The 13,939-nt window shown below is 35.5% G+C and overlaps 2 protein-coding genes across 5 annotated transcripts in view; one reads left to right on the top strand and one right to left on the bottom strand.

The window, feature by feature from the left end:
• Positions 1 to 7,020, bottom strand: part of LOC131778601 (insulin-like growth factor-binding protein complex acid labile subunit) — a 23,672-nt gene extending 16,652 nt beyond the window's left edge. Inside the window, exons 1-8 of one of the 2 annotated variants that reach the window (XM_066169946.1) lie at positions 6,940 to 7,020; positions 3,426 to 3,548; positions 2,208 to 2,307; positions 1,555 to 1,626; positions 1,008 to 1,079; positions 835 to 906; positions 531 to 602; positions 212 to 283 (exon numbers count right to left, since the gene is read on the bottom strand). In XM_066169946.1, the coding sequence (XP_066026043.1) occupies positions 212 to 283; positions 531 to 602; positions 835 to 906; positions 1,008 to 1,079; positions 1,555 to 1,626; positions 2,208 to 2,307; positions 3,426 to 3,513 (548 nt within the window). In that variant the 5' untranslated portion in view covers positions 3,514 to 3,548; positions 6,940 to 7,020. Of the gene's footprint in view, positions 1 to 211; positions 284 to 530; positions 603 to 834; positions 907 to 1,007; positions 1,080 to 1,554; positions 1,627 to 2,207; positions 2,308 to 3,425; positions 3,549 to 4,020; positions 4,090 to 6,939 lie in introns of those variants that run through there. The other variant, XM_066169945.1, reaches the window with a different exon arrangement.
• LOC131778589 (TNF receptor-associated factor 4-like) lies at positions 6,588 to 13,939 on the top strand. 3 transcript variants are annotated; one of them, XM_066169953.1, is made up of 8 exons: positions 6,588 to 6,831; positions 8,306 to 8,369; positions 8,950 to 9,183; positions 9,605 to 9,769; positions 10,622 to 10,696; positions 11,208 to 11,285; positions 11,957 to 12,134; positions 12,276 to 13,939. In XM_066169953.1, exons 1-8 carry the CDS (start codon positions 6,644 to 6,646, stop codon positions 12,551 to 12,553), a joined length of 1,260 nt encoding a protein of 419 aa, XP_066026050.1. In that variant the 5' UTR covers positions 6,588 to 6,643; the 3' UTR covers positions 12,554 to 13,939. The 3 variants fall into 3 exon arrangements, with proteins under 3 accessions (XP_066026050.1, XP_066026049.1, XP_058950995.1); XM_066169952.1 differs by having other exon boundaries at positions 11,957 to 13,939; XM_059095012.2 differs by having other exon boundaries at positions 8,950 to 9,066; positions 11,957 to 13,937.

Here is a 13,939-nt window from a genome sequence, read left to right as displayed (position 1 = left end):
ATTTGTCCGTTTTCTTCTGGAGCCTATGTGACCGTTCTTATTTTCTATTTTTCTATTTTTCTAAGTCTATCTGGTGCATAATTAATTCTTAAAACAAATTTGTAAAGGTCAAAAAGCAAATAGACATGTTAATCATAAGTTTTTGATCATTTGAGAAAACTAAAGAGGAGTGGCTAAATTCAATTGCCTTGCCATCTTTATCTTTACTTACAGGTTGTATAGGCCTTTTTGATTCGCAAACACTTTTTCGGGTAAAGAAGTAATAGCGTTGAAAGATAAGTCCCTATGAAACACATCACAGAGGTGATTTTTTTTGTCCAATTTTTCACTGAGGAAAGAACTTCGCTAGAAGCGTTATTTTCATTAGTCTTTCTTCATCAGTCTCTCTAGTGTATAATTAATGGTTAACACAAATTTGCAAAAGTCAAAAAGCAAAATAGATATGTTATTCAAAGGTTTTTGGTCATTTGATAAAACTAAAGCTACTAAATACAATTGCTTTGCCATCTACGACTGATGTCTTTACTTACAGGTTTTGCAGGTTTTTTTGACTTGCAAACACTCTTTCGGGTAAAGAAGTAATAGCGTTGAAACGTAATTCCCTATGAAACACATCGCAAATGTAAATTTTTTGTAACATTTTGTAATTGCTAGAAGCGTCATTTACATCAGTCTTTCTTCATCAGCCTGACTAGAGTATAATAAATTCTTAACACAAATTTTCACAGTCAAAAAGCATAATGCATATGTTATTTATAGGTTTTTAATCATTTTAGAAAACTAAAGTGACTCTGTACGATTGCTTGGCAATGTGCGACCGATATCTTCACTTACAGGATGTACAGGCCTTTTTGATTTGCAAACACTCTCTCAGGCAAAGAAGTAATAGCGTTGAAAGATAAATCCCTGTGAAGCACATGGCAGATGTGAATCAGTTCTGTTGTTACTTACTGTAATTAAGGAAAGAGCTTTGCTGGAAACCTCTCCTGAGGATTTGCTAAACTTACAGAATTCCCAAGTATTCCTGATCAGCAAATACTTTTTCAGATAAGGAGACAATAGAATTTGAAGACAAATACCTGCGTTTTATAAAAACAAAAGTTGACATGATTATCACTCATGAGGCATGAGGTTGAACCGGATACGTCTTGAATCTGAAGTCTTGCCACTTTGAAAAACACCCTAATGGATTACTTTCGACGGAATTCACGATGCCATAGGGTCACAGGAGTTGGAACATGTTGTCTGGGAAATAGCCAACCAATGTAATCCCCCATATTAACGAAGACATGGCCTAATAGTTTCCAGCAGTCCTAGTTATCACCTAGTAAATCTTTTGAAAAGTTGTTTAACTGCAACAACAAATAAAACTCTGTTGCCGAAGGAAATCCTTTAACCAACTAGGCTTAAAAGGTCCCTTTAAAAGCAGCAGAGAACCCTTTTGCACATGCTTTACACGGATGAATTTTCATGATGATTTGAAAGTATCACCATACTCGTCAATAGAATTTTGAGTTAGGTATTTTTTTTCCTTCACTGAGATTTTACACTTACAGTCCATCATAAATGGTAAATCTTGAAAACATTTCCTCCTCAAGGTGAGACAAATTACTTGATGACACCCTCCTGAATGGAGAAGTTGAAGGAAAAAAAATGAGAACTTGTTATCTGTTCTTCCGCACATTGACTGAAATTACGTTGTATCAAAATGTATTGTCATTTTCTGGGGAAATATTGCAATGGCTACAAAAAAATTTTGGAAAAAAATTTTCGTTGACGAAAGTGTCTAGTATTGATGGCTGAGAATTTCAGCTCATATCCTCTCCCTGACACTGCTAAGGAATGAATAATTCCTCTGATCAAGCAAAGCAAACCTCCCCCCTTGTTTTGAGTATTCATGTTTGTTTTCCAAGTTACTATAGATCAATATCAAGCATGCCAATGCGGTTGATTCTCCTAATTTTATTTACGTATTCTACATAATCATTCATTTTTAGGAATTTCCCACAAAAAGGAAAAGAAATTCAAATAACTATAAATATAATAATGAAACAAATGGATACTCAATCATTAAACGACTTGTGAGGTGGACAATTCTTTTACAATATACCACATTTTTGTCTTCCATCAAGAAAAGGCGCTTTAAGAACGTTTGTAAGAAAACCAGCTATTCTGCAACTAATGGGAGGTGATCAAAAGCGTCTTACAGGCGCATGGAAAACAATGAGCTGCAATTCATAAGTTCCACTGCTGTGATGTCCTTGCACCAAGTGAAGGAGAATGATATAAAACATTTAGTTTGACAGCCTGAAAGAAAAATGCACTTTTGTCTTTACGTCAAACTAAGAGTTAAGCATCACTTTATTGTTGCCATACGAATTATTTATCGTATTGATTATTACTAGTCTTCCTAGAGATAATGGTTGATGAATTATCTTGACGGTTGCGACGGAAAAATACGCGAACTTATTTCCTGACTCACTGAGTGATCTGTAAGCCCACTGCTAACGTGAAGGTAAAGAGATAAAGCGCGCTGGGGTTTCGAACTCTCCAAATATGTTATCCAGCTGAATAATTGAAATCAATGGAGTCACATACATGAACATCTGAGAGAGCAACATTCTAGCGTAAGTCGGATTATGAGCCATTATCGCTTTGGCTATTTCTCTTTTTATCGCATTCTTTTGTCAGCTATTTCCTATCCCAACACCCGCGTAGGTTTTTACGTCGAAAACTTCAGTCCTCTGCTTCTATGTATGACAAATGTATTTAATCTCCCTTTAAACTTCATTCAGAGTAGTTGAATAAAAGAGGAACATCAAACATGCAATCCTAAGTTTTTGCAAGCTGTTATTCCTAACGTCAAGGAGCGAATTTTATTCTCTTTGTTAGCTGTTAGGTAGATTAAGGCCCTGAGAACGCTGGCCTCTTCAGCCAAATTTTTAACAATTTCCCTAACGAAGCAAACATATTGAGCAGAAACATGAAACCAATTTTCTATCCTTATATGTACTCTGGAACTTATAGTGGCAGATGATCATTGTGAGCCTTTGCAAGATTGCACGGAAAGCTTTTTATTTTTTCCAGCATTATGAAAACCTTTAATTTACGTTTTTCTTCGATCGATCGTCTGTTTGCTATTTCTATTTTCGTTTCCCTTTCAACTGCGTTTCTCAAACTCAAACATTCATTAACTGATTATCCGCGGCTATCTAGTTCTCAGCCTTAGCATCGACGATTTTCTTTGTATTGTGCCAATGAGGCTGAAATAGAAACACAACATACTAGTTCGTGATTCCTTAAGAGTTGGTAAAAAATCGAAACTGAGCAACCAGTTAATTGAACCTTCCTACACCACTACTACGCATTCAGATAACTCACTGATTGAAAGATACTAAAAAATGCAAAGGAAAGCTTTTGTTTACCTGAAACAGCTACTGTACTGTATTGGTCCCTCAAAAGTAACGTGTGAATGAAGATGAGCGATATCACAAAAAGGGTTAACTTTTCCATGACAATAACTCCTCATCTATTTTAAAATCATAACCCTGTTGGTGAAAATAAAAAGCGGCATAAAACGTTTCCGACTCCATAAAGTAAATTTTAAGACAGTGAAGATCTCCAAACAGTGAAAGAAGAAAAAAAGCCCTTTTTTGTTAATGAGATTATTTTATTTACCAATATCTGTTCTTTATAGATGCAGGCTACATGATTCTTTCATACTGTCTTGGAGTTTGCCTAAATTAAAACTCTCTGGTTACATCGTACTTTCCAAATCTAACCTCGTCTACCTAGTTTACTCAGCATAAAGATAGAAGAGGAAAAGGGGAAGAAAGAAAGAAAAGGGAGACCCAAGAGCTTGTCTTGGTTTTGGTCAACTGCATCCGGCTCCGTATTGTTTGTATAACTTACTTAGGGCGCTCGTGTCGAAATGAGGAAACGAGAAGGATAATACTTTTCTGCCACTTGTAAAGTACATGATCAAAAGTAATACGAAAAAAATGTTATTTGTGATATTACCTTCTGAAATTTTGCAAAAAAATTTCACTTTCCTTTTCAAGGAGAGTATGGTGACTAAGCCACTCGCCGTCGGCTTGACAGATATGTTTTTCCCACAATATAACAAAACTCTTTTATTCTTATTTGATGGGCCTCCCTTACCTTACAAATTTATTTACTTGTCACATAACAATGATTACATGCAGATAAAATAATGGGGCATTATTTTATTTTTTTTTACAGGAGAAATGATCTCTTTACACCTGCGACACTAAACCCCGCACCTCAGTTCAGCTTTGAATCATCACGTGCCAGGTTGCATTTCACGAGTAGCTACTGTATTTTTTATCGTCAAAGATCACTCGAAGAGATTTAACAATTCAGTTGGCTAGACAATGTAGCCTAGGCTATAAGTTGAAGCTGGAAGAATTTTTCTTTAGGACAGATGGTAATCTTTTATTTGTAAATGAATGAAGGGGGAATGTTGAAGACAGCGTTAAATACGTTGTTTTGACATAACACCAAACAGATATAGTCTTTTAAAATATAATTTTTGTTTAAGATGCAAGAAAACCAAATGTGGTACACAAATGACAACAGTGTAATTATGCTCCGAAAATTGCGCTCGAAGACGAACAAAAAACTTTATTGTTTTTTTTTATTGTTTCCCTGTAAAATAAGTTATTTGAGATGAAATTTGCAGTATAATTCACTGCTTTCTCTAATATAAACAACATCTTGCACAATCGCTAGTCCTTTTATCGATTCAGCTGTGGCGTTGATCGTCCTCTGAGAACACACTGATTGATTTTTTAGCTCTCTTTTTAAGAACTTGACAAGCGTTAGCAGTTTAATTGTCAGTCCTCTATAGATTTACCACAATGAATTTTTTTTTTTTTTTGCGTGTGTTTTTCATGAAAGGAACACATTGTATTTCCTACCAGGTCTATAGTGTGGTAAAACTCCTGCGGACTCACGAAACTGGTAAATCGTGATTTCGAGACTAAAAATCGAAAAATCTAAACTAAAATCCGAAGCTAAAAATCAAAAGCTTTTTATCACGCTCTCCTGACATTATGCGTGTCTTTCCAATGCTACACCTCCAGAAAATGGGACTACTCTCAAGATTTAATCGTGTTGACAAAGGACAGACTTTCCATTTCCTTACTCAATTGATCTATTGGAAAACGGTGGCCCTGGACTGTTTTCATTTCTCGGTTAACGAAAATCAATTTAGAGTAGTGTAAATAACTCGAAGCTTCATAACATGGTACAATTTGCAATACGCTGAATTAGTACTTTAACAAAATTTGAAAAGGCAAGTTTCAACTTAGTTAGTTTCTGAACAATAAAATGGTTTACAGTCAACTCCCCACCACAGAAAAACTCGCCACAACGGTTAACGTTCCATAATTGAGATGTTACACATCGTCTTGGTCCCTTTCGCCGTTAGTTGTAGGCACTTCTAAATTGGCGATATACTATTTCATTTTTTTTTTATTTTTTTTTTATTTTTCATTTTTACTATTTCATTTATTTGATGTAAGTTTCATTCTAGTTGCTACACATGACGTCTGAGTCAAATCGCCACCGGTGAAAATGAAACAGGTGCTTGCCACACAATAATATAAGTCCTCATGAGCGAAACTATTCACCAAATGTTAGTATTTTATACCCTAAATCATACATCATAATTGATCCGGCCGACAATTTGCAGTGAGAAACGTCAGTGAACAAAAGTAATAAGCGACAAATAAAACTTTTCATTTCCAACACAAAAATAAAATACTTTGGTTATCAATCACATAGCAATGAACTCTCTTAGCCTAGAAAATCTTCATTGTGCTTTAAACTAAATGCCGCTCAAGAACTCATTTTTTTACTACTTTAAAACCAACTAAGCGTCAAATTATCATCGTATCATCTACTTTGATGTAAGGATTTATCATTTTCATTCTAAAACCAATAATTAACAAGGAATGGAGTCTAGTTTTTTTATTGAGCGAAGGTAACAATGTTCAACAATGGGAACTACAATACTGAGATTTTCCCAACCATTTATAATAAAAACGTTTTCACTGATAAATTGACTCCTCGAGACGAAGATCTGCTCCTACAAAATGACTTTTGTGTCCACTGCGTTTGCGTAGGTAAATACTTAGCTGTACTGAAAAAGTGTTTGTTCGAGGTGTTGATGAAATTGCTACTTTGCCAATAGCGGATCGTCAATATGAGGACTTTGTGAATGCAAATGAAGATGACTTCGTCAAACGTAGTTGGAGCTGGGCCGAGCTCCTTTATCGTGCGCCTCACTCCCAGAGTTCCGCGCGGTGCACTAGTATCAAATGATATTAGCGGGGGAGGGGTGAGGGGGGAAGGGCGAAAGATAGAAAAAGATGCGTAAAAATATTCCCTGCGCAGTGAGAAGTCGGGAAAATTCCACAGTTGAGCATCCGATCTATTTCGTCAAACATGTCATTATGGTGAAAATTAAATGGGTTTCAGCCTAAATAAAACAAATTAACGTTCTACCCTTCTCCCCACGGGCTATCAACAGTCCGTCCATACGGTTAACGGAAGTTGTTACGATTAAGTGGGTATTACTCATGAATAAGTTGTCGCTTTCGTTTTACTGCTTTTCGACATGAGCTTTCTCTTAAGAATAGCAGAAGCCCCAAGTATTCAGGTGCCCTCAGGTTATGATGAGGAGTTTGTTTGTAAGGTTGAAGAAGATTTAGAGTGTTCAATATGTCATCAGCCGCTGAAGGAGCCTGTTTTGACAAGATGTGGCCACAGATTTTGCAAAGAATGCATCGAGGAACATTTTAGAAGGTATAACAATTATATGCATTGTCGTGGCCACGCGACACGACTAAATTGATACTTTGCATGTTAAAAGCCTATAAATAGCTTCTCCTACTCTTGTGCACAGCTACATACCTTTTGCTGTGAGTCGACGGACAGAGTGACGAAGTAATGATGTACGAACGAGTTCGTATGTGAAGCGGCGCTCAATTCTTGATCGATCCAGGGTGTAGGAGCCAACGATCTCCTTTCATTGCCTAAAATGAGGATTCAAAGGCAATACATGCATAGCACTTCCTATACAGAAATGCATACATGTAATTCCGACAGTGTTATAGATATAACATTCAGAATTGACAAACATTAGCAATATAGCTAATGGGTACGTTTTTTAAAGAAAATTTTGTGCTGCGTCAGTGGAGGGTACAATAAGATAATTATAATTTATCAACTGAGTTGATAATGTAAATTGGCCACCGAAAGAGTGTCTATATGAATTAGCAATAATTATAAATGGAACTGAAAATTTGAGCAACCCTTTTTTTCATCTTGAAACATAAGTATCCTTATTCTCGTTCCATACTGTCCTCTATACATTTCTAAAGGTGCTGACAAAGAGAATATGTTTTGATAATTAAGAACTTCTTTAACTGGTGATCATTTTTTAAATTTCCATTATTGTAATGTTTGAATCTGGGGTATTGTATTGTAAGGAGAAATTACAAGTTAGTCACTCCCAGGTGTCAAAGGGTTAATTTATAGTTATTGTAAGATTTAAAGCTTTGAAGTTGAATAATTCATCAACTTGTGTTTAATTGATTGATTTGTATTAAAATTGAAAGTAGTATTTTCTTTTTTCCTTTTAAACATTTCTTGTCATGAATTACAGGCTACACCCAACAAACTTAACCATTTTAATCCCAGATCTCATTTAATCATTTTCCTTACTGCTTGCTTTACAACTCTTGTGATTTTAGAGTTATGTTGTTCAGAGAATCTGGTGTTGGATCAATAAATAATCCCCAAGTAGACTTTTTTCTTTTGAGTCCCATCACTTGTCTGAAGAACATAAATGGGCCTAATTGTTTCAACAGGTCTGTTTGCTTCATACTTGATAGTGGCTGCTATTTACTTATCGTTGGCTTTTTCATTGTTAACTATCATCATATGCTTCCCTGAAAATAAAGAAACCTGTATTACAATTTGACCTTGCTGGGTTAGTCCTCTCAGCTTTCAAACAACTGCAGTACCCATAGCTTTTCTTGTCCATTTAAATAAAGGTCACTCGCAAACCTCCATGGGTTTTTAGTTCTGTCTAATTTGGTTCCTTTTGGTTATCTGTGGAAATCGGTAGTAATCAATAGAATTAAGGTGTCTGACCTGTCAGTGAGGGATTTTTATCTGTTGTTCCCCTTACCTTTTGATTCATAATGAAACATTGTGTTGTGGTAGGGATTGATTTGAATATTATGGTATTTATAGATGTACATTTTTTTAACAGACAGAAGAGCCGCAAAACATCTATTAATTGCCCTAAAGACAGGCAGAAATTGGATACAGACAAGGTAAATGGTTTTAAAGGAAACTACTGATTTAATACTGATTTAAATGAACTATTGACTGTGGAATTTTCATTAAATTAATCAGCTGAAATATGTTGTGTATGTTTAGTTGTTATGCAGCAACACATTCTTTTGCATGCATTTGCATGTTCCTATGAAGAAGTTGCATTGAAATAACTTATTAGAGGGAACCAAATTTAGAGTATTTTTTTAAGTTAAAATTTTTCCTATTTCCATTTGCTCTGGCTATCAAATTTAAAAGATTTTAAAATAAAGATATCTTTTAAAATATTTTGCCACTGTTTTACAAGTTGAGATAAACATGATGGAATATGCATAGTTTAATATAATTATTAATTAAAAATTGTAAATTCACATTCACATGTTATTAATAAGTGGACAAGCCCATGATGTTACTTTCCTGGTCAAAAAGATGATTAAACATGATTTAATTTAACACCTTTTTCCATACAAGATATCTTGAACTTGATCAACTCTAGAATATTTATATTTTATGTTACAATGATGAGTCCCTTGTCATTACTCAGAAAATACATCCTTAACCTTAACATCCTTTTTTCAGGATGTCTTCCCAGACAAAGCAACAGAACGGAAGATACTTTCTTTGACCATCAGATGTCCAAATTACAGATGTGACCCTTCTGGATGTAACTGGACTGGCGAATTGGGAGAGAAGGAGGTAAAAAATAAAAAAAAAGGGAGAAACAAAACAAAAACTACTGGCCTTACAACAGGACAGAGATCAACCAATTTTGTTGTAGGATACTTCAGTCCTAATCCCACAGTTACAATTAATGTAAGTCTGTGTTTCTCCTTAATTTGAACTTGATGGTATAAGTCAAATTTGTGTACACCTTCTAAGGACCTTGAAGACAATTAAATTTGGTAAACACTATGACCTCAACTGGTATAATGACCAAAAATATCTATGTCATTGAGAAAGCTTGTTTGGTCAAGATGGCTTTGGTATTGGCCATCATTTTAAGAGTTTTATGGACCAAGACTATATAAAATGCAAAAAAGGAATGCAAGGTTGATGTCACTACATGTATCTTGCTTGATCTCCATGCTTATTCATACAAATCCCACCACAGCTGGATAATATGATTCCTCTGATAACTACTGTATTCAAGCATGTACTGTGTATTGCACTTTTTTAATTACAGGTACTCCATTCTGTTCTTTTAATTTGCTATATTCTATTTTCCATTTATCAGACTCACCTAAAAACATGTCAGTGGAAATTGATCCCTTGCACAAATGCAAAGTGTCAAGTTCAAGTCAGGAAGATGAATCTCAATGGCCATTTGAGGAACATCTGTCAGTGGAGAATTATAAAGTGTGTACACTGCAATAGGTCATACCCAAAATGTGAGGTGAAGGTAATTGTAAAATTCATGTGGATATACTAAAAGGAACAGGATCAAGGCAGGTGAATCCTCTGGTTGGATCAGTCCATTGGGTTGAATTATGTTATAACTAAGTGTGCCACACCGCTAGCCCCCCAGGTTATGTTGATAACATAGTGTTAGGTCATCTTGACATTTTACTTCTAGGAAAAACTGAATGGCAAATGGTATAGAACTAAAGCTTATCATATTATTTTCTGTTATTTCCAATTTAATTTGTAACTAGTTTACCTGCAAGATCATTTCTTTACTTGTATCTGATCATCTTGAAGTTAGCTACATATTGTTACTGTAAGCTGTAACTTCAAACTCTGTCAACTGACCACCAAGGTCAGTTTTCCTAATATGGGATATTTTTGGTCCCATGCTAGGAAATCTAAGTTTACAAAGTTGAGACTTACATACTGGTGAACCATGGGGAAAAGTAGTGAGAAAATGAAATCTTGTCATGTCTTTTGTCTTGCTCCTTTTAAGTCTCACTATGCAGTTTGAATAATTATATCAATGTCATTATCATTGTTGTTGTTTATCATTTACTGTAATTATTATTATTATTACTTTATAATTGTTATATATTGTCGAGAACTTTGACCAATAAGTCTGGCTTGTTCTCCAGACCCAGTCTCTTTAGCCCCTTTCCACACATGTTAAAATTGGACCCAGTATTTGACACGTCCATGTAAAGAAAATTTAACACTCACATAGTGTTCCATGGCATATGAAAGCCAAATTTATTACAAAATGTGTCAGTTTATCATCATAAGATTATAGTTAATCCTTTTCTGTTTGTATTAATTATCAATATGTTTTCCTTTAACTTTGCAGAATCATTTTGATCAATGTCCAAAGTTTCAACTACCTTGCCCCAACAAGTGTGGCCAGTCTATTCCTAGAGAGGCGGTAGGCTTTTCATATTTTTTCTGATATTGGTTGTATGTGTGTTTGTCTTTGTTTATGTGTGATAGTAGTTAGGGCTTTCTGAAAAAGATGTTACTGAGCTCCACCCTTTTTTAGGCATTAAAGTAAACTGAAATTATTTTAACTCCGGTATTAAAAGACACATTGGCCCACTGATTAGTGTGCTAAACTCTGGGTTCAAGACCAGACCAGGTCAATGTGTTCTGTTCTTGGGCTGAAAACATTTTACTCTCTCAGTGCTACTTTCCACCCAGTATGTTGGGGGAGGGGGGGGGACCTTGTAATGGATGAGCATCCAGTCCAGGGGCGAGTAGTGATACTCCTGGTCGCTTCATGCTATGAGAACTAGGATAATCTCCATCTGGGTGGGCCAATAGGCTTGTCCATAGTACAGAATTTTTACTACATGTATCACTTTACACATTCAGAAAATGTCCCAGTGCAGTGGCTCTTGTTCATTTGCTTTTGCATTGATGTTGATAATTTCTTTCAGATCACCAATCACACTCAGACTATTTGTCCGCTAAAAGTAATTAACTGTCCCTATCAATATCTTGGCTGCAAAAGAAAGGTATGTACTAATATGTTAGTCTGAGAGGCTTTGCACAATCTTTGATTAGCAGCTACATGTGTACCTCCAGGTTTAGGGTCGGTGCCTGCAACAAGAAAAGTGTTCAACTCATGACCATGCAAGATAAGGAGATCACAACGAAGATTATGAAATCAAAATAAAAAATTAAGGCTACTTAAGCACCTTTTTTCCCCACCGGATGATAAGGGTTAAATCTCGAAAAAAATTTTGACGAGGCATTTCCTTTTTACTGTAAGGTTTACAAACTGAAATTTTGTCGACAATTATATTTGACTTTGGATTTGTGTGCAAAATGTCGAAAGTTGCGAAAAATATGCCTTAAGATAATTGACAAACAAAGGTCCAACATTGCTTGTGTTATATTTTTTATCTTTAAGTTAAAAGTAATAGAATTATTATCAACCCGAACTACTTTCACATGTACTAGCTAGAACACACGCTAAAGCACATGTGCATATGGCAAGGATGTAGACATGTGTAGAATGGTAAATAGTCAGTTCTGAACTTGCAACACGGAATTCCAGAGTTCAAGTTGCGTTCAGGCCCACAAAGTAATTCGGCAAAACTCGTTTTTAACTTTCATTGCAGAACATATCCTTCGGAGAGAAACTATTTTTTTTTGTAAATTGACTACAATTATTATTGATTAGATTTTTCGACGCGAGGTGGACCATCACCTGGAAAACGACATCAAATCACATCTTGATTTCGCTTGTGCGAGGTTGAAGAATACAGAGAAGGAACTAGGTGCTACAAAGAGACTCGTGGATACGCGTATGTTTATTTGGAAGATTGGCAACTTTAGTCAAGTCTTAAAACAAGCTACAGGTATGAATAGACGAAAGGAATTGTTGAAAAGTGATCCGTTTTACTCAACAAACACAGAAAGTTATGGCTACAAGTTACAAGTGAGTGTCTATCCTAACGGCTGTAAACCTGATCATTCGCACCTCTCTGTGTTCATTACAGTAAAAAGAGGTGATTATGACGCCATATTACCCTGGCCTTTGAAGAAGAAAGTGACATTTACTTTGATTGACCAGCAAGAAGATCCAAACCAGAAGGAAAACGTAATTACGGAGTTCCTTACAGGCAATCATCCAGAAATCTTTAAAAGGCCTTTGATAAAGGAGAGCACAGGATTGGGCTTTCCTCGATTCGTATCTCACAAGAGACTTAATTCAAGGCGCTACATCGTGGATGACACTTTGTTTCTTCAGGTTGAAGTCGGACCTCCATCCTCTTGATTCGCTTGTTTATCTCAAATCTTAAACTGTCGAGGTTTTGGACAAATTCCAAAGTGACTTAAAAGGTACTTACAGAGTCGCAAGACTTTAATTTGGACAAAAACGTTTATCAAGAATATTTACTTATACATATAGGTTTAACATATGTACCATTTAGGTCTGAAAGTAGGTAATTAACAGGCTACGAATAACAGCACTGAATTTGCCGCATTTCGTTTACGAAGTTCAAGACAAGTCGGTTACATTTTTACTCAAGGAGATAGTTAAATATATGTCCCTAAAACAAAACAATAAAACAAAACAAAACAAAAACAAAACAAAACAAAAACAAAACAAAAAAAACAATAGAAAAAACCCCGAGATGGCCATTAAGTAATAATACTGTTTTTATATTTTTTAGAAACCAAGACCATTTCTAGGGCTAGTCGCCCTCCTAAGTTTCATCCTTCTTCATCTAGGTTTAATTTGGACACGAATATTAAAAATGATAATAATAGTAATAATGATAATACTAATAATAACGATAATAATAATAATAATAATAACGATGACGATAATAATAATAATAATAATAATAATAATAATAATAACAAAAGTGATTTAAGCCATTTAGGATGATTGGTGAATTTCTTATAAAAATAGCTGTTGTTTGTATATTGTCATTTCGCCGAGGATTACTAACTGATGAGAGGAAAATTACATATGCAGTTATGTTATTATATCCTCATTAAAAGGAAGAGATTGCTGGTGCTCTCTCAAGTGCTCTCCTGTTGAATCTTTACATCAGTGTCAATAGCACGTAAGAGTGTAACTGTTACCCCTCCGAGACGGGAAGTTAGCCAGCCCTAGGCAGCCCTTCGACAACTCATCCATTTCCCAGTTCTGCATAATAGGTGGAAAGAGGCACTGTGAAAATAGAGTGTCCCGCCCAGTGATGCAACACAATGACTCGGCCAGAGCTCAAACACGGACCGGTAGCTACTCAACCACTGAGCCACAGGGCCGGTTTGTTCAAAGCGGGGTTAAGTTTACCCAGGGTTAGTGGGTAATAAGATTTTAGATCTAAAAGCTCTAAAGGAAAAGTCCTTTAACTCTTTTTGTCTACAATTTGATGATTAGATAGTCTAAAAGGAAGAGGGAAATTATTCCAAAAAGACTCTTGAATAGAGAAATAAAGAAATCTGGAATAAAATTTATTCTAGCGGCTCTTCAGAGTGTTTCTATCTTTAGCTCCCCGAAAAAAGCGCCTGCATGGGAACTATCGACTAGCGAATCATAACATACGAACCCCTTAAACGGCCTGGCTTCCAGTGAGTTCTCTGTTACTCACCACTGGAGATTTAGAATTAGTAGTGGTATTTTATGAGAAATTAAGCCTGTAAAAAT

The sequence above is a fragment of the Pocillopora verrucosa genome, chromosome 7, assembly GCF_036669915.1.
Source record: "Pocillopora verrucosa isolate sample1 chromosome 7, ASM3666991v2, whole genome shotgun sequence".
Taxonomy (NCBI): Eukaryota; Metazoa; Cnidaria; class Anthozoa; order Scleractinia; family Pocilloporidae; genus Pocillopora; species Pocillopora verrucosa.
The sequence above is the reverse complement of the archived record's forward strand: the minus strand, read 5'-3'. Positions and strand labels throughout refer to the sequence as shown.